The sequence below is a fragment of the Daphnia pulex genome, chromosome 10 (assembly GCF_021134715.1).
Source record: "Daphnia pulex isolate KAP4 chromosome 10, ASM2113471v1".
NCBI classification, from domain to species: domain Eukaryota; kingdom Metazoa; phylum Arthropoda; class Branchiopoda; order Diplostraca; family Daphniidae; genus Daphnia; species Daphnia pulex.
In genome coordinates, this window is record NC_060026.1 from 8,129,162 (window position 1) to 8,149,052 (window position 19,891).

The 19,891-nt window shown below is 38.4% G+C and overlaps 2 protein-coding genes across 4 annotated transcripts; one reads left to right on the top strand and one right to left on the bottom strand.

The window, feature by feature from the left end:
* The first annotated feature begins 7,360 nt into the window (after nt 1-7,360).
* Nucleotides 7,361-11,824, top strand: LOC124204139 (histone deacetylase complex subunit SAP130-A-like). 2 transcript variants are annotated; one of them, XM_046601150.1, is made up of 17 exons: nt 7,361-7,846; nt 7,930-8,185; nt 8,262-8,367; nt 8,447-8,814; nt 8,884-9,032; nt 9,107-9,302; nt 9,361-9,434; nt 9,499-9,607; nt 9,671-9,835; nt 9,899-10,027; nt 10,095-10,215; nt 10,280-10,575; nt 10,650-10,815; nt 10,878-10,972; nt 11,056-11,282; nt 11,340-11,456; nt 11,516-11,824. In XM_046601150.1, exons 1-17 carry the CDS (start codon nt 7,673-7,675, stop codon nt 11,663-11,665), a joined length of 2,898 nt encoding a protein of 965 aa, XP_046457106.1. In that variant the 5' UTR covers nt 7,361-7,672; the 3' UTR covers nt 11,666-11,824. The 2 variants fall into 2 exon arrangements, with proteins under 2 accessions (XP_046457106.1, XP_046457107.1); XM_046601151.1 differs by having other exon boundaries at nt 7,933-8,185.
* On the bottom strand, nt 11,731-18,569 carry LOC124204141 (very long-chain specific acyl-CoA dehydrogenase, mitochondrial-like). 2 transcript variants are annotated; one of them, XM_046601153.1, is made up of 11 exons: nt 18,304-18,569; nt 13,827-14,268; nt 13,639-13,763; nt 13,258-13,564; nt 13,033-13,184; nt 12,837-12,971; nt 12,744-12,768; nt 12,561-12,681; nt 12,319-12,497; nt 12,052-12,264; nt 11,731-11,985 (listed from the first exon to the last, which is right to left on the bottom strand). In XM_046601153.1, exons 1-11 carry the CDS (start codon nt 18,369-18,371, stop codon nt 11,848-11,850), a joined length of 1,905 nt encoding a protein of 634 aa, XP_046457109.1. In that variant the 5' UTR covers nt 18,372-18,569; the 3' UTR covers nt 11,731-11,847. The 2 variants fall into 2 exon arrangements, with proteins under 2 accessions (XP_046457109.1, XP_046457108.1); XM_046601152.1 differs by lacking the exon at nt 18,304-18,569 and adding an exon at nt 14,567-14,726.
* Between the last annotated feature and the right edge of the window lie 1,322 nt (nt 18,570-19,891).

A 19,891-nucleotide genomic window follows, 5' to 3' on the forward strand; every position in this document is an offset into this window, starting at 1 on the left:
TTCTTCTCATACGTAGGGGCATCGTGCATTTGTGTACTAATTAACTAATTACTAAATAAACTACAATTAAGTTCTAGACACTATTTATAAGTGCTGAAATAAAATATTATTGGAAAATTATGACAGCGAATTCAATCTCGTAAATAAATGACGTTCTACTATTACCGCTATAACTATTTCAGTATCAGCTGCAAATATGTTTCTACATCCATATAATATCAGCAGCCTCTCATGCCTAGCATAGGCCTCCATAACGTGATGAAAACAATTCATTAGCTACAGCAATTTATACTGAAATAGGTTTAAGTGTTATTCGAGATAGTAGATAAGTATATTCGAGAATGAGAGGTAACTAGGACATCCATGATAGCCGATAGGATTGAACACCAGTCGTGTTTTTCTGTCATATATCATAAAAGAGATATAGGCTTACCCAGTCGGCAAACGCATCCAAAGACCACCAAAACAAAAATCATCGAAAACAGCAATTGTCGCCTTTCAACACGCAACGTACGTAATCAGAAATCAAACTGAAGACGCCTGCAGAAAAAAATAAGTAGTAGTTTTGCTGATTTTAAGATAATACCAGCAAACAATCAGGTATGAGATGTTCCACTGGAAGACTATGTATCCAAATGTAACAACTATGGAACCGATTGGCCAGACATAGCAAACCATAGCAAGATCCAAAACATGCTTCTATGCTGACTGTTGAAAGTTAAAATTGTTTCTTACTAGCATTCTAACATTTTATAATGAAAAGAAAAAAAAATTTCACTCGAGTGACTTTCTGCTCTGGAATGATTATCTAAATTTAAAATGATATACCCATCGTGAAAAGACATATTTTAAATAGCATAACTATGATTCATAAAGGAATTGAATTGAGAGACTTTTTAACTTTACCTTGCTGTTGTTTCAGTTGGTTTAGAAAAAAATGTGTCGCCCTTGTCGACATTAATTGCTAGTCGGTAATAACGTCTTCATTTATTGGTGCCATGTTTAAAATTTTACAGGCAAAAATAGTTAAGTAAATTAAATTGATTAAAAGTCATAAAAGGTCAATGCTGTATACTATACGTCATCACCTGCATAATGTTTATGCCGGCATAATTTCAGCAGCTCTTTATGCCTAGCAACCATCAACGCAATGAAAAAAATTCATAAGATATAATTTATACTAAAATGGGTTAAAGTATAAAATATGATCAAGAATGAGAGATAAATAGTATATCCATGAATTAATAAATACAGGCAATCTTTTTATGTCACAGATCATCAGAGTTACCCTGTCAGTCATTTACATCCATTAGTTTGTCCCAGTTTTAGAAATCCTTTTGTCTAGCATATTCTCTCCTATTCATTTGAAGAAGTAATCATATAATATCTAGCCACCACCACAGATTTAAATCATGAAAATATCCGTCGAAGTGATGGCCTGGTAAAAATGTTCAAATACATATTAAAACCGTAAGAAAAATTTGTCGTTTAATAAAACGAAATTCTTCATCCATAAATATGCATCTTAAAAGATGCGTAAAAAGCACTCTTGGAAAGACATGTAAAAGTAAACAACTTGTTCACCAATTCAGGCACTATTTGTGCCCAAATTATACCTCAAATGACTAATACTACGCTTTTTGTTAAATAAAAGTAGACGAATCGTCGGACCTGAACTGTTCAATGAGCGCTTCAGTGCGTACGGCCTTGTCGGATAACATGTTCGCCTGTAAGGAAAACCTGTGAGAGCTTCTTACCTCAAGATTACCGAGGCTTGTGGCTTCTGTGGCTTGTGAACAAGTGCCGTAGAAAATATAATAAATCATAAAAGGTACGTATTTGTTTAAGGCACCCATCTTGGTTCAAGGAAAAGAAAGGAAATTATTTGGTAGCATTGAGGTCGCTTTTTGATACTGTTCGACAGTCGTATGTTGATGATTGGATGGCTGGTTTTCGTTTTCCGCCAGGACGATGTCGCAGAACTCCGACGTCATCCAATCTTCATCTGTGAGGATGCCATCTGGCAACACGGCACTCCCTATGCCTCTCAGTCTCCGTCTGCTCTTCATAGAGCACTGGTCGTATCCAATACACTGATCCGAGCCGCATTCTACTCTCTCTCTCTTTTGACTTCATCACACATCACCGATGGCGTCTGGTGCCAACTGGCCAGTTGCTGTTTCCTGCAATGCCAAGGCTAACGTATTCCGCTGACGTCGGTGATTCAGATATTCAGATCCAATAGTTGAGGGTGGACATGATGCAAGAGGATTTCTGTTGCTTACTTTGTAGTATCGTCAATCATTGTCATAAACAACGAGTTATCATGAATATGTCAATTCCATGCTGAAAATAGCCTTAGGGCCTTTAAAAATTGTGATTATCAAAAATCGTACGTTTCTGATTCTTTGTCGTGTATCATCGTGAAGACAATAATTCACAAGCTGCAGTACATTTATAATAAAAAATTAAACGGAACATCCTGAATGATTTATTTAAATAAAGTTTGATTCAGCAATGGAGGAAAGAAAGATTTAAAAAATATCACCCTATATTTGGTTAAAATATCACACCGGTCCAAAAATAGTGATTTAGCCCGCGCGAGATAGGCCTAACGGTGTCTTGCGCGGGAATTTTTTTAGTAGACCAAAAATGGAGCTACGACTTCAATTTTTTCCTCGAAAAGACAAATAAATACTTTATATCCATGATTTTTTTTAATGGTGAAAAGGATCTGTATTTTATTGTATCTTTTTTAAATATTGGATCAACCCCCAAAAATGTGTCGCATGTCCTGCCCCTACCCGCGATATGACCTAAGGATATGGAGGTGTTAAAATTGGAGGAAATCCTTTGTTTTAGAATCCCCCTTCACTCGCGCTAGCTAAAACAAAAAAAATAGAAGTGAAAGATACAAAAAAAATTTTTTTGCATAACGCTTTAATGATATTCAGTGTCAAGAATAATTGCAGTGGAATTACAATATTTCCTGCCGTTTGGGAAGGTCACATATGTATGGAGACGGGTGTATCTCATCAGTGCTCTAAACGAAAGAACGCTATTATATGCCAAATTGCAAGTGTTACTGTAGAAGCCCTATATTGGTCTGACGGAACAATAACACACTATGGAAACATTGTCATTAACTCAAAGAAATCATTTCTTTTATTCTTTCTATTTCCTTATTGCTCGTCCTAAAATTGTTTATTTGTCTTGTGATTGCTGATAATGAACTCGTAATACTGAGCGTCGAAGCCCGTTAATGGCTTCGAGGCTCCATTGAATATGACAAGACTTCGTTGACCCTTTAATGTATTTCCTACTAGCCACAAAAATATTTTTGTTTTTTATTTTTTTTTGCTTTTTTAAGTATTTTTTGCTCTGCTGAACTTGAAAGGTATTAATCTTGCTACAAAACCACTGTTTGGGGTGACCCTCAAAAGTGATATAGTGACGCTACTGGAGAGTAGAGAAGCTTGATAATTGCTCTTCTCTTCCCTATTACTTGCTAAACGTCAATCACGCAGTTAAACTCACCAAAAAGTAAAACCTCACTAAATTTACTATCGGAAAAAGTCAGAATCAAAATGTCAAATGTCATGACATATGTCACCGAAAAGTAATTTTCCATTAGAAATGCATGATTAAGTACCTGATTGTCAAAGGCGGATTTTTGCTCCAAATTCAGCTTAAGTGAATTTTAAAGGTCCATTTGGGCGTGAATTGCGATGTTGTATTCACAGAAGCTAGTTTTCCTCGGCAAATTAGAGCCAAGCATGGTGAACAGATCACGGGCAACATGCCAGAATCGAAGCTAGACGCCAGATTTATTCCCTTTATTCGAACAGAAATCGAGTAAATTTGCCGCAATCAAAGTTGAACTCGATCACAATAGGATCGTCAAGCGTTGTGTCATCATTTTACGTGAATGGTAACCCCATCAATATTCCTTAAACAATTCTTTTCTTCTCGCGATCTAACTTTCATCTCGGGTTCAGAAAATTCAACAATTGTTTTCCCACAACTAGCAATAATACATTCCAACGACAGGAAAAATTGTGTGGATTCGGACTAAGAACTTAGAGAAGCGAAAGAAACTTCGCAGGCGTTCAAATCAATCCCTGCGTTCAAGGAGAAATCTGGCATAGAATGGTTTATGATTTATCTGAAAAATTGAATCAATAACGGGTTAACAATGAAATACTCTGAATTTCATTTGTTGTGTTTCTTCACAGTCTCTTTGATTTTTTGGTAACCAACGGACATGCTCCATAACCCTTTTTCTTCTGTAAGGGGCATTAACAGCCTGGATCCGTTTTATTTTAATTCTCTAGCGTAGCAGACAAATGTTTTTGGACATTAGTCATCATGCCCATTGTCGCCTTGTTTGTTAATAGTCCAGTTGGATCATAAAGTTCTGTGTCATGGCCAACAACATTTATTTCAATTGAAACTTCTAATGTTGACTTACGATTTCGCCTCCATGCTCTCTAGTCTAGGGGTAGGTTTCACATAAAAAATATTTTTAATTTGGAAAATTATTTTTAGAAATTTATTCCGGGATACATTCATTCAGAAAATTGCAAGTAAATCTCCCTTAAAAGCCTAAGATTCTTTTTTTAGCATAAAAAACACAGGCGAATTAATAATTGTAAAAAAAACTGCAAGAGAACTTGAGGTAGCATTTAAAGCGAACCAGGGAAAGGAATGTGTACGTCTAAATTAAAGTAGACTAGTAACTCACATCAAGGTAGAAAGAATGTGGAACAAGCTTAAGAGAAATAAAAATCTAAAGTTGATCAACGTGAAGAACGAACTAAAGTAATTGGGTTCTTTGGAGCAGATAAAAAGATAGTGAAGCAAAAGTATGCAATGCATTGATAACTATCATGAAATTGGCAGTAAGCCTTTGATAGTAAACCACAGTGGCAAATCTCTGAATAGTTCATTTGCACATTTCTGCGATTTTTTAAGAATAATCTGATGAATAAATCATCTTAACAGAGGGTTCATTTTCGACACAGTAAGCTCAATAGCTTGTCATGGGGATGTCAATTGGGAAACAACATCACATTTCACACGTAATGTCTACTGGCAAATCATAATAGTCGCATTCCAGAAAAGTCTTCATGTTAGAAGCCGTTCATTAATTTATATATTCTCAATGTAGGGGACTTCGATGGAAAATGCCGAAAGCCAATATTCAACCAGAAGAAAGTGAATCGGTATGTTTATTCAAGAAATTGTTCTTCAAGAATATTTTTAATTGCAATCGAAATTATTTTAAAAATCACTGTAGGATTCTAGCATTGAAGAGTTAGTAACCTGTCCCCACTGTCGAGTAAAACGTATTTTGGATTCATTGAGCGATGACGACGAGAATGATGTGTTTATTTTATTGATAATTTACTTTTTATACAGTACCTACGAGAAGTTTGGAAACGCCCGAGAGAAGCTTATCTAGAAAGCTGATTTTCGTGGCGTTCCCAAAAATCCATTTTTTCACGGGGGACAACCACATTTTTTTTTTAAGTAGCCATAATGGTCGGCTACTTCCTGAATTTTTTTCAAATTTTTAAAATTAAGGGGAGGGCAGCTAAAAATGCATGTAAAAGTTTGGAAACATGCTGTAGGGGCTTATTAGAAATCGGCGAAAACTTTCAGTGAACAGTGCAACTATTTTTGCTCGCTCTCTTTTTTTACACCCATCGTAACACCAATGACGCGATCCGCGGGGAACAGCACAACAGGACATTCAGGGAACGACTAAGGATTACTGAATTCTTTTCATTATGTGGAAAAATCAAAAAGAGGAAAATATGCAAATAGTATTGACAGCGAAAAGCATTTCAGTTCGTTTTCGAAAAAACCAAAATTTTGTTTTTGGAAATTTTTTTAACCATCCCTCCAACGGCAGACCTGCCGTTTGCAGCGCCCCTTGCGGCACTTGAATAAATTCAGGCTATATTTCCCTCCCTCGGATAACACGACAATAGGGAAAAAGCGGCAACAATGTTTGGTTGGAAAATAGGGGAGAAAAGGGATAAAATAAGAAATCCCTTTTTGAATTAAAAATTCGTTATACTACATGTGTTTTGAAAAATTCAAACCATGATGCGTGTTGTAAAGCTTACGAAGCTATTTTTCACAACTTTTCGCGTCGTTGTAAGTGTATTTCTCCCCTATTTAGAGACCGTCAAAGTAGCCGATTTCTAATAAGCCCCTACAGCATGTTTCCAAACTTTTGCATTCATTTTTAGCTGCCCTCGCCTTAGTTTGAAAAATCCAGAAAGGAAAGTCTGGTCCCCTCTTTTTTTCAGTCTTTCCTTTCCTCCCTTTTCTTCCCTCGGGCACGATTAACCCGAAAAGTCTGGTCCGGGGCGAGCCAAAATAAAATCTCTTGTTCAAGGCACCCCTTCACACTGCAACGCGCCACTAAGGGGTCGGTTTGACCCATACCTTTGGATCTTAATAAGGTCTATAGGAAATAGGAATAGTATAGGATTTTTCATTAATTACGGGAGAACTAATTAAGTAAATAAAATTTTTTTTTCTGGTCACACCGCATTTTTGTCTAATTTTTAAGACCAAAAAGTCCAAAATCTGTCGTAAAACGCCCGAGCTATGGAGCGGGACATACACACAGACAGACAAAGTGACATGGTATTTTTTTTCTGCGTATGCGATTATTAGCTTTGCCCTTCGGGCTCGCAATAAACCTTTTTTGCATAGAACAAAAAGCAGATAAAGAGATTTATATTCAACACGACAACGTTGCTCAAAAAATGTCCCTTCCCCTTGCATGGACTACTAAAGCTAGAGGACGGGACTCACGACTATCCCGCCGTGTTATAGCTTGTCGGGTGGATTTTTAATCATATTTTTTAAAGAAGGGTCAATCGATAGAGATTTAAAAAGCTATTCTAAGTCTCCAAAGCACCTTTATTGTGAAGATATTAAATTAAAAGATATTTGCGGTTAAATTTTGAGGGGACGGGAGAGGTGTTCGTTGGTTGTCTCCACCTAGCGCTAAGAATTCTAAACTATGGTTTTTAGAAACAAACAGAATCCAGAGAATCACCAGAGAATCACAGATAGCAGACGCACCTAATCAAACCAAACCAAAACAAAACCAGAGAATCATAGAGTGGTAAACCAACAATCACCGCTAGGCGGCGACAACTAACGAACACCTACGTCAATTTCTAATTAAAATAGCACCGAAATTAAATATTTACCGCATAGGGATAATTTAATAGACTGTAGCTCATTTTTGAAGCTCGATTCATTAAAGTAACAAACAAAAAATGGTAGCCGACATAGGATTTGACGAAGTGACCCGTCCTCTAGCTTTAGTAGTCCATGCCCCTTGTCCAAAACTCCAACAAGCATTTTTCGATGTTTTTTCGAAAAAATAGTCGACGCTTTGAAGCAAATCGAAAGTTGTTTTGACCATTTTCTAATAATTACTGACCACTGGAGAATGTTAAAGTTGATCCCGTAGCCTCTGTTTTTGTAAACTTCACGTCAGAATAGGATTTCATTAGTGTATTTCACATTTTACAACGTCTTGGTTGCTGATAGACAAGAATAATTTAGTTCTTGATTCAGCTTCCGGACAATTCGCCGTTTCTTTATCGCCTAATATTAGTGCCGTCTTCTAAGAGAAGAAATGAGTACTCCCCAGCCTAAACTAAACTGTGCTCTGGGTGCAGACAATGAAGTGGAGTTGCAGGCTCAGCCAATGGATCTAGCACACAAGTCCAGTTCCATGATTACTTCAACTGGAAGTGCCACATCTATACCCACCAGAGTAATTGGAGAAGCTGCCAAACCAATTTTCTTGGTATGAACTTTAAAGAACATTTCAGATAATAAAGTAAATCTAGAAAAATTAATTTCGTAATTTTCCAATGTTGCGTCATTAAGCAGGTCAAACCATCAGGAAGTCCAATTCCTACTATAACTGGGGCTGGGATGTCTTTATCTAATACCGGGACTAACCCCACTGTTTCTACTATTATCCAAAATGTTCCTGTGCCAGTAGCCGTTACTGTGCCCATACCAATGACCAAGTTCCAAGCTGCAATACGCCCAGGTGCCACAGTTGCCCCTCGAGTAGTGCCAACAGCTCTTGTAACAACTTCTGGGACTTATGCGAATCTATCATCACATGTGCCAAAAGGTATTTTGTCGTTATTATTGTATGTATACATATTTCCATTGAGATGAGGCATTTATTAATTTTTTAAATATAATAGGTCCAGCCGCAGTTGCCAGTATCGCGATTCCGCGCTCTGCTGTTGCTTCGGCCGCGATTATAAGGCCTGTTCCTTCAGCAAGTTCTGCCATTTCTCAAGTGACTGGGTAAGTAAAACGTTTTTTTTTTCTCGTTTATTACTCACGTTTATTCATTTTTTGTTTCATTCATGATTGCTTTAACTAGATTTACGATTTCAAATCGTGCTGTAAGACCCACGTCAATTTCGGCAGTTAGGCCGAGTAGTGTTGATGTCGGTAATGTTGCAGCTGCTACTCTGAGTGGTACCTGGGTGACAGTAACCCCAGCCACTGCCGTCATCCAGCCACCTCCCGTACCTACTTTATATAAAGCAACGGCAAACGCAGCAGCTAACACTTCTGTCAAGAGCACGACCAATCTCATTCTGGCCACTGGTCACAAATCCGCACCCGTACTAACTCCTGCACCAAGTGCAAGTTCGATTTCAATTATTGGGCCTCCTAGGGCTTCTGTTCCTACACCGGCGTCAAACATTACACTTTTCTCTGTCAGGGGATCTTCCAACCAAGCAGGTTAGATTTAGGACTTCTTTTTACAATTTTTCCTGCGTGATATTAAATGCTTTGTTGTTTTCTGAATAGTTGTTAATTCGCGTGCTCTAGCAAATCCAACCATGACGGTTGGACAACGTCCGGGAACTGATGTAATAAAATCCACCTCAGCAGCACTTCTACAAAGTGCTTCACAACGCCCTTCTTCTATGATGATAACATCGGCATCTTCTGCTCAGGTTTGTAGTTAAATACTGAAGAAAACTAAATAAAAAGACTGCTGAAATTAAACTAATGATACCATATTTCATAGAATGCTGAGAAACACTTCGTAAAAACGGTTGCGGGATCTGGAGTGGCAGTCGGCTCTAGCATCAATAACCCAGGATCTTCTCAACCTCGCCCTGCAAGCAATTCCATTGGCCCGGTTCAAATTGCCGCAAGAACGATTCCGCCAGCTGGAACAGTTCCTCTTACCTCTGCTAGTTCGCTTGTTACTGCTAATTCTGGTTAATATCCCCAAACATTTTGAATATATAACTCTTTAATCGGTCGTTTTATTTGTAGGAGTAACCCCTGTTGTTTTTACTGGTGGTCTAAAGAATATCACGCCTCTTTCGACCGTTACAGCTGTTGGAAAGGTAGTTGTTTAATGTACTATTTCTTCTAAGGTATTTCTTTGCTTCAAAAACGAATAATCTATAGGTTGGTCAGCAAAGTATTGCTGTGCAATTTCCTCAGATGTCGGGACCTGTAGTCGGCACGAAATCGGGAGGTTCATCTCAACCAACCATTGTCGCTGGAACTCGACCTGGTAAGACCAACTCAGTTCCTGTTTGTTAGATATTCACTTCTAAGTTCCTAATTCCATTCTTAGCGGTGTCGAGCTCTGTATCCGTTGGAGGCGGAGCAGCTTCTGGTAGTTCCAGAACGTATCTTGTTACTACTCAGGCACCGCCTTCGACGATTATCCCAGTTGCAAAAGTTTTACCTCAACCCATTGTCTCGACAGTGACGGTCATGGGACCTTCAGTTTCCAAGAGTAAATGCATTGACTTTCTTTTAAATTATTTAAAAACATATATTCATGTAAGTTTTCCTCTAGCAACTGTGAGTGTGACGTCCAGCAACGTATCCAGTACCTCTTCGTCAAACGAAATTCAAGGAACCGGAACTACATCGGCTGGTTCTTCTACTGGGGTGTATTTGCATGCTACATCCCGATCGTCTACCGGTATGTTACTAAATGAATGTGAGAAACTACAATTCAATACTTATTATAATCCTCTTACATCCTTAAGCGACAGTTGAGACCAGCGGTAATCAAATCACATATCCGATTGTAACCCAACCCAACACTCCCTCTAAGTTAATTGGAACATCACCCAGGCCTAGCATTTTGCGTAAGCGGGACTACGAAGGGTGAGTCCTAAAAATGATATTGTTTTTGCGACAGGAATAATGTTTGAAATTATTTTCTTCCTAGTGTTCCACTGAAAGCCCAAAAGAATCTTACAACTACTTTAACTTTGATGACGTCATCGGTTAATACTCCGTCGATTAATAGTGCGACTATATCTGCAGCTCCAGCAATATCTCCGCCGTCACCTCGTCGTTTGGATCTTGGTTTAACACCCGGTGGGCCTAATGGAGATTCATCTCGGTCTTCAAGTGGCGGATCAACTACATTATCGGCATCGTCTTCTCCCGGTATACCGCCCGATCTAGATGAAAGTAACCCACCAACCATCGTTCCAACTGCACCAGGAGCGGCAATTTTAGGTACAGTCTTATCTTAATTTAACAAGATTTATGTAACTTATCAGTTATTTATTTTATAATAATTGTGCTCACAGGTAAAGCCTTGTCGAGTATTCAGGTGAAGCAAGAAGCAATAGAAAATAGTGATGCAAGTGGAGCCATTTCGTCGTTGATGAGAATGAGCACATCATCTTCACACGTGCATTCTGCTACCACCGAAGTTCAAATGAGTCCAAGGAAAAAGCCGAGGAAGCAGCAATTGTAATTACATTAACTATTGTCATTTGCAAAATCTTTATATAACTACTATTTTTCTACTCCAGGCTCGGCCAAGAACTACAAGAAGTACGTTCGAGCGATGATGAAATGCATGCAGGATTAAACATAAAAGAATTGAAAATTGAAACCTCTGTGAAACGTATGTATTTTTCTTTCTTGAGAAGAACAAACAAATCGGTTTTGTGTTCTTAAATCCGATGCTTCATTTCTTTCCGACTTTAGCTGAACCTAAAGAAGCGGCTGCTGTCGTCAAACGGCCACGCATTTCTTTGATCAGTTCCTACCGCCAAACCTGGAAACCACGTAATCATCATTTTACTCGTTATTCGGATGTGAAATTGAAAGATGAGCGGCGTCCGACGGTCACCGATTTGGCCAATCAGAAGCAAATCATGCAGAAAGTGCACGGATGGAAAGTGTTTCATCTCACCGCACAAATTGAAGAAATGGTGAGTAAGCGATAACAATTTAACCATGTGACATGTTCATACGATGCTTTTCTTTAGGCTCATTCTGAATCACAAGTTCATGAACGTTTGAGTATGGTTCTGGACGTTATGGAAAAACTAGGGGCTGGAAAAGGCGGAGATCGTGACCTTATGCGTGTGAATGAACTTATAAAGGTGATATCATAACTTTTTAGAAATTTTTTTAGCTTTCTAATGACGCCGTTCGTACACAGGGAAATCTACAACGAAGTAAAGTCATCCAGGATGGCTTGGAGGATTCTAAAAATCAAGTGCAAAAAATTTTTGATCATAAGCCCCGAGCCGAAGAAATTATCCAGCGTTACATGTACAAACGATTGGCCAAAAAGCGAGAAAAGTTATAATCTGGTTTACTCATGAATCTATTTTCCTCTTAAAGACTAAGTAATAAATACTTTAGTAGCGCGCGTATTTCCCACCAGTATAATTTCCGTATTTGCTTTTATAAACGTTTGAAGATTTGCATTGTTTTGACATGTAATACATTTCATTTCAGCCCTATATATCCAGTGAATCAAGGTAGTTTTTAAATTCCCAGCGGATTTTGTTGGATCAAACCTCCATTCTCACACATTTCCTTGGCGATTTGACTCATTGCGGTGAAATTGCTCAGCTGGGACTGCGACTTGACAGCAGTCAAATTCAATTGAATACGATCCAATGCCTAGAATAAGTAATTTTTCTGAATAAACATGACATTCTTAAAAAACAAACAAAAAAAGCTACTTACTTCATTGCACCAAACACGAGCTATCATTTCTTCGTGACTGGCTGAGGGGATGTTCATATTAAGGGCACGTGTCGCACGGGAAAGGACGACAACATTGGAGTAAATGTCGATTGCAGCAGACGCAACACGATTTAACAGAAATTGTTCATCAAGAATGCCTTTTCCGTATTTGACCAACAGGCTTTCGAGTGTTATACCAAATCCTTCAACAGCCTGCAACAAAATTTTATTAGGATTTGATTCATTATAAATTGAAACAATATTTACCTTAGAAGTCAATTGTCCCTGAAGAGCAAGTTTAGGATGAACTTCAGCCAGTGAATTGGTCTGACTAAATCCTACGGTTCGCTTTGCGCGTTTGGCCGCCTCTCCCAGTATAACACCGACGTTTCCACTCTTCAGAGCTTTTTGCAGTTGCCTCAAGTGTCCACCGGCAAACTGAAGACCTATTGCAAAGGAATTTTGTACTATTTTCAAAAACTTATAAAAAAATTGCAGTTAGTAAGTACCAGTGAGAGCAACGAAAAGACGAAGAATGTCGTTCGTTCCTTCAAAAATACGAAAGATTCTCAAATCACGCATAACTTTTTCCAATCCGTTGCCAGTCATGAATCCATTTCCGCCCAAAATCTAAACAAAATGATGCGATAAGTTGATTTGAAAACAGCAACAACTAATGCAGCAATAAATACCTGGATGGCTTCGTCAGTTACAGTCCTAAGGGCAAAGAAATTAAGAAAACATTGGCCTGGTTCTTTTTAAAAAAGTAAGCAATTTAAAATTACCATGCTGCTTCTGACGCGAACACTTTGGAAATAGCTGCTTCCAACTGGAAATCGGTAGATCCCTTGTCCATGTTCGAGCTAATCATGTACGCCATCGACTCGGTAACATAATGAAGCATAGCCATACGGGCAAGTCTAAATATACCCAACATGATTAATATAGGAAAGGGAATTATGAATGAGCATTACTTCATACTTTTCCTGAATGGTTCCGTACGAATCGATGCGGCGGCCAAACTGAACGCGAGCAGTGGCGTGCTGGATTGCAGCTTTGGTCGATGACTTCATGGTGCCTGACAAAGCAGCAGCCATGCCAAATCTGCCGTTATTTAAAATATTCATGGCCACCTAAATCGATTAATTCAGTCATGTCATATTTAATTTAAAAAAGGCGAAAATATAATCAAGCAAAAAACCATACCTTAAAACCCTGCCCAACTCCTCCAAGCACGTTCTCCACAGGGATGGGTACATTATCATAGTACACTTCAGCAGTGTTGGAACACTTGATGCCCATCTTTTTCTCAGGAGGGCCGGAAGTAACACCACCGAATGCCCTTTCGACGATGAAAGCAGTCACCTTGTCTTTCGTCTCACCGGTGACGGGGTCAGTTACGGGCGTTTGGGCAAAAACGGTCATGACTTCGGCAAATCCGCCGTTACTGATCCAGATTTTCGATCCATTTAGAATAAAGTGTTTGCCATCAGGGGATAATACAGCTCGAGATCTGCGTTACATATAGAGGAGTAATAATGTTAAAATAAGGAAAGAAATGAAATGTCTAAAAAAATATTCCATCACCTGATGGAGTTGGCATCACTACCACTGGAAGGTTCTGTTAAACAAAATGCTGCAAAAGCTTCACCAGTGGCAACTCTTGGTAAATATTTCTTCTTTTGTTCTTCATTTCCAAATAAAGTGATGCCCTACATAAGATATGGTTGCAACAAAACTTTCACACACTAAATATAACAAACATTTGAACATACTTTGAAACCAATGGATTGATGGGCTCCTAAAAAGATACCAACTCCTAAATCAAACCCTCCAACAATTTCAACTAGGCGTGCATACTGAGTGTTGTTTAACCCTACACCGTCATATTCAGTAGGTGCTTGAAGGCCAAAAGCACCAAGCTCCCTTAAACCTTGTGTTGTTGCTTCAGGTACAGAGGCTTCACGATCATTGAGGGCTGCATCATTGACCTCTACAAAAAATTTGTGTGTGGGATCAACTAAAAGCTGCAGAGTTTCTTTCTGGTCTGCAGTAAGAGCATCAGGATAAGGGAAAACTTGTGATGTGTTGGTGGAACCAAGAAATAAGTTCATAACAAAAGAACTTGATTTGACTGGTTTCTTGTCAAGTTTCTTTTCAGTTGCAGGCTTTTTGGTGACATCCTTAGGGGCTGGCTGAGGAGTTGAAGAAAGTAGCCTAAAATATAAAAAGCAATTGTAAATTAAAAGTAGAAAATGCATTTTTAAATGTGAACAAATCAAGTCGACCAAAAGTGTTCCACAAGCAACTGATCAAGAAATGACATATGCTGTTTGCTTTTTCTATACTTAAAAGATGTAACCTTTGGTAGTTTGCTAAAGGTTTGTTAAAGCAAAAGGTAGAATATTAACTAGCACATGTTAAACACCTTACAACAGTCAAAAACAACAGTTTCGAGCTCATATGAACTTTCGGGTTGATTACACAAACATAGAATTTAATCAAGAAAAATTACCGCAAGTTTTCGCGAACAAGATTCTTCGATAAAATTTGCAAATTGCGACCGAAACGAAGCATTTTAATATTTAAAAAACAAATGGGAAAACTAGGTCACCGTCTCACCGAAATCAAAAGCAGTTCGTGACGGGCGTCCCTAAACTGCGAAAGCGAAACGCGAAACGCCTAAAATGCGAAACAGCTGTGCGAAACGGACCAAAAAGTTGGGACCCTGTTTCGCATTTTAGTCTTTGGGTCCGTACTAAACTGCGAAATCGGTGTGTGCGAAACGTCGCAGTGTAAACGTCTTGGTAGCAGACGACAATGGACGCCATCAACAAACAAATTGTTGGGGTTTCAATTTTTCGAAGCGACTACGAGTTTCGCGCACCTTATTATGGCCGGTCTATTTGTGTGTTGACCATGAATACGGAATTTTACCTTGAATGCAATAGGTGTTTTTATTAAATTTTTTGGTATAAAAAAATTAATGGAACTTCTCGTTTTCATGTATCAATCAGATTAACATTCTTAATTTTAAGGAAAGTTTTAGCTGATTAAATTTTAGCTTCATTTGGAACATGGGATCGTGGGATGAGCTTTGATTTTTAGCTTGATTTAAGGCACTCATGCTGTAATGGCCGATTTTTCTTTGTGCACGTAGCCTACTAGTTGATTTAAATAATTTAATGTAATGTATAGTAATCCCTGTGCCATTATCTAATATATTATTATTTACAAATATCACCATACCGTGCTGCTCTATGTCATTCTTTAGTTTAATCGTAAAATGCGCATTAAAACATAACAGGGGTAGTGGCCGAAGAAATCGAATTTGATTGCCCCCCTACCTCCTTCCTCCTTTAATGCCTCATCATAGCGTGAGACAATGAAAAATGGCGGCAATCTCCGTCAATTTGGACCTCTGTGGGGAAAAGGAAAACTATTTGTTTCGCAAGATGTTTCGCTCATTAGTATGCCCTCCGGCATTTGGTCCCGCGAAACGGTCCCAAAATTTTGGTCCGTTTCGCACAGCTTTTCCGCATTTTAGGCGTTTCGCGTTTCGCTTTCGCAGTTTAGGGACGCCCGTTCGTGACTGAGGCTAAAAAGCAAAATAAGATAATGTGGAGAAGTGTCATCTAGCGGTAGAGTAAAGGGCGCAAATATTTGAACCGTGTGTCCTTTTTTTATTGACCTTCTGTTCTGATTTTCTTCCGTTAAATACCCTTAAAAGATATCTTTGACCCCCATAACATGCCCATGGGACAATTCGGATATGCATACTTGGAATGATAAATCCGTCAGAGGATCATCGTTTCATTCCTTCTTTTTCGTTGTTTCGAGCCAATCAGGGCTTAGAAAAAGGAAATCGCTTTCCTCTCTACACCTACACTGTCAATATATTTAACATTGAGTCGCCAGAAAATAGTCAGCGTTGTGTTCAGCACCTCATCCGTGCCAAAGCAAAGAATAGGAATTATTTTAGTCAAGCAATATAACTTCGTCAGTATGCCGCGAGTTAAAAGTGTAAAATCTTTATCAAAAGCTTGCATAGATTTCATAATTAAAATCCAGGATAGTTTTTGTGATAAAATGCCGATGAGTGAACTGAAGGATGGAGGGCTGGAAAACTTGGATTTAGAAAAATCTGCAATCAATCCCTTTAATGAATTGCGTAAGTTACTAAATATTTTTTTAAATAAGTTGTTATTGATTGATCAATATCAAACTTTTAGCTTCCTGTTTGTCAGAGAAACTATTCAAGATCGGTAGGAAGAAGTTACTGAGAAAAACGCATTGTTATAAAGTCAGTCCATTCCTTCGTAAGCTACTCACAACTTCTAATCGACGCACTTTGGATCTCACACAAACGGACGAAGAAGGCATCAATTTATGGCCTCTACAATCATGTATTCTTAATATTGCCATAGCCAGAAGCACAGTAATAGCACGCATAATTTGTTAAATTTTTCGAGGATTTTTGTTCTCGCATATGTAATTCATATTTTTTCTGGCTTGTATGACACTCGTAGCATCTGGAAACGTTGTGGCTTGATTCCTTCCATTCTCACTATCAAGAGCATTTAAATTTCATTTCAAAATTTTCAAAACTAAAAGTACTGGAAATATCCTTTACAAAAGCAGGAAACGATTGCTTCCAGATTCTTGGAACACATTGTCCAGAATTAAGGTAATTAGTTAATTACTAATTGTCCAACAAAAAGCTTGTTTTTATTTAATTGATTCCAACAAGTTTTGTTATGTGTACCATTAAGAGAGCTACTTGCCGAAAGCTGTCAGGTTTCCTATGACGGAATTCGAGAACTATGCGTGACTGGAAACTGTAAATCCATTTGTGTTTTGGATTTAACCGGATGCGAGCTGTGTACAACCAAAGCAATTCAAATGGCACTTGACAATTTGCCGGAATTAAAAATACTGCGTCACGAGTTCCTTATTGAATGGTTGGCTGGAATCGCCCAAATCGCGTTAGATCAAAAGCTAAAATTACCAAACTATTCTTTGTCAACGCTACATGTCCTGGGTCAAACAGTCTACGAAATTGGAAGTCTGGAACAATCGTTGCTTCCATGCCCTAACGTTACAAAAGTTATCTTTGATGTGGAAACGGAGGGTTTGAAAGGGCGTGAGGTCTCAAGTATAGTTTCCCAAAAAGCGTATTCGAAATGAACAATTATGCAAGAAAAATAGAAGGTTACAAGTCCATATCTGATATGGAGCTGACGTTGGGCGAAGACTTTCTTCCTCTTATAAGGAAGTATGAAATTACCTTTAAGAAAATGGGAGTCGAAGAACAGTTCATTAAATATGACTCTATTACCATCCTCAAAAGTGGGCCCAATCTCGAAAATCCATATGTTCCTGATGGTCAGTGTCACCGAAGAAGGGCGAAATCGGTTCAAAAGGGGCCAGTAATAAAGAAACTTAAGACTCTGTAATGAACCCATGGCCTACTGGTTAAACCTCTCTCTCCCCTCTACTGGTTAAACTCCTGCATTCCTCCTCAAAATCTATTGAATTTGTTTTGCTTAATGAAAACTTCACCTATATTTCTTCTGTTCACGGTGTAAACAACTTTGTATTACCTTACATTATTCCCAAAGGAATAGAAAATACACAAATTGTAACGCAGAACGCAGCACAACTAGAAACAAAACAAAAAAGCGAGGGGAACTGTGGGCCAAAAAGCGGTGCAGAATTCGGGGCAGTTCATCCCGACCCGAATTCTTCGTTAGGCCGTTAATTTTGGTCTTAATTTTTTTAAATTTTTGGCCTTTGCCTTTTAGCTTTTCCGTCTTAATTTTGGAAAACGATCGGTTTTCAGGGCGAAAAATCCTCTCCCCCTGCCCTATCGGGCCACGGGGCAAACGACAAAAGAAAGATGAATCTATTTCTGACCTACGAATAAATTGATCGTTTCGGTGCCAAACCCTAGTGATTAGCTCAATATCATTACATTCATATCTATGCTAATCTTTACATAACACAAAAAATAAAAATTAAGAAACAAAAGTGCCCCACAAACAAAAACAAGTTGTTTGTTACAACCAACAGAAAAGTTCCATATGCCGTTTGAGTTTTATCTACAAAAAAAGGTAACCTTTGCTATTGCTGTAGTAAAAGATCACGAGCACAAATTAAACACTTACGCAACAGCCACACCATCAGCAGCTTAGAGCTCACACTAACTTTCTTTCGAGTTTAATTTATAACTTATTAAAAGAGAAAAGGTACCTCAAATTTTCGCGAACAAGATTCTTCGACAAGAATTGCAAATTGCGACCGGAGCGAAGCATTTTCATCAAATAAACAAATGCAAAAATTAGGTCACACTGAAAGGAAAAGCAGTTTGTTGACTGAAAGGGCCCAAAAGCAACAGACGACTGTAACACATGAACGGAGTGGACAAGTGCTATCTAGCGGTGGAGAACAGTAGGGTTCATAGAGGCTGATAAGCAGAAATATCTTTTAAAAGCAATCTTGCACTTGCACTTCTTATCTTGACTTGACTAAGTAAATTTACGGTATCTATAAAATAAAAAATAAATAAAAAAAATATCTGAAGCAATATTTTAGTCAATTCAAAAATTGAGTTTTAAGAGAGAAATTAATAATAAGCATTCGTAAAGGAAGCATTGAAAGCTGCGAAGAAGTCTTTCAGAAAATCCCCACTATTTTTTAAAAACGTGTCTTTAAGAATAAAAATAGCGAATGAAAAAAAGAAAATTTATGCTTGCGTGCCAAGAGATAATGCGTTAAAAATATTGGCACATACCCAATCGGAACCTTTTTTCTGTGAAAGCGTTTTGGCGTCTGAAGAGGAGCACGTCATCGTAAATCGTAAATATAACGCAATTAGAATTTTAAAAAACCTAACTAAAAATACTGTTAACAAAACCAAATTAAGGGTTGTATCCATTTGGTGCTGTGTTGGGGAGCACAACGTCGGTTTAAACTGCGCACTTTAGGATCGGATTCGGGCCGAAAAAAGTTGACTTTATTTAATCTTTACGTCGATAAGGCCAGTTAATATTATACTCCCTTTACTTGACGAAGTAGAATATCAGTCGGTCAGTCACTTATTCTATTTCGTCAATATCCCTGTTACGGGTCCAGTAAATAGATTAAAGATTAGCCCATAAAAACCTGATTTTAGTAAATGTAGTATAAATACCTTCGATGACGACGAAAGATGGCATAGTATCACCAGAAGGAGGGTCTATCTCTTCTGCTCGAATATTGGTGCACAGTACTACTACTTTTACTTTCTTGAATTCCCTTTAGGCGAGGCACTGAAACGCGACCGAATCCCATTTCTAATTCCGCACGCGGAAGCGACAAAAAGTTCGCGAATGCCGAAATGCAATTACTAGATCAGGGCGGCGGCGACGACCTGGGAATCAGGAAAGAAACCGGATGCCTTTTTGAGGAAAAAAAAAAAAGTGGGCTTCTCGTGTGTCTCTCATTGTTCCTTCCTTGTTCTTCCGTCGAGATCAAAGTTCGTGGAACCACAAAGAGGAACAAACGAAACAAGGCAGATGACTCGGCGTCACATCCGTTTTTCTCCGTCGAACCAGAAGTATGCTACAAAGTCAGACTAGTAGCTATACGTTACTAAAAGTTTGAAAGCATGCCGTTATCATCCGAAAGGAAGTTCCGATCTCGTTTTCCTGAGAGAACAGGTTCGACCCGTTTTTATTTTATTTTTCTTTTAAGAACAGGAAGGTCTTCATGGTGTTTTCCCGATTCTGGTTCTGCTCTGTTTCCGTGGGCGAAATCCCGCTGCGTGTGTCGGTTTGAGGTTTTCGGATAGTTTCTTTCC

What these genes read in the sequence shown, in the direction of transcription:
- LOC124204139 (XM_046601150.1), top strand. Translation starts at nt 7,673, where the DNA reads ATGAGTACTCCCCAGCCTAAACTAAACTGTGCTCTGGGTGCAGACAAT. An exon ending in GGGATCTTCCAACCAAGCAG is followed by an intron (nt 8,815 to 8,883) that starts GTTAGATTTAGG and finishes TTTTCTGAATAG; the next exon opens with TTGTTAATTCGCGTGCTCTA. An exon ending in GGGACCTTCAGTTTCCAAGA is followed by an intron (nt 9,836 to 9,898) that starts GTAAATGCATTG and finishes GTTTTCCTCTAG; the next exon opens with CAACTGTGAGTGTGACGTCC.
- LOC124204141 (XM_046601153.1), bottom strand. Translation starts at nt 18,371, where the DNA reads ATGAAAATGCTTCGCTCCGGTCGCAATTTGCAATTCTTGTCGAAGAAT. An exon ending in CTTGTTCGCGAAAATTTGAG is followed by an intron (nt 14,269 to 18,303) that starts GTACCTTTTCTC and finishes TTTATATTTTAG; the next exon opens with GCTACTTTCTTCAACTCCTC. An exon ending in ATCAATCCATTGGTTTCAAA is followed by an intron (nt 13,764 to 13,826) that starts GTATGTTCAAAT and finishes TATCTTATGTAG; the next exon opens with GGCATCACTTTATTTGGAAA.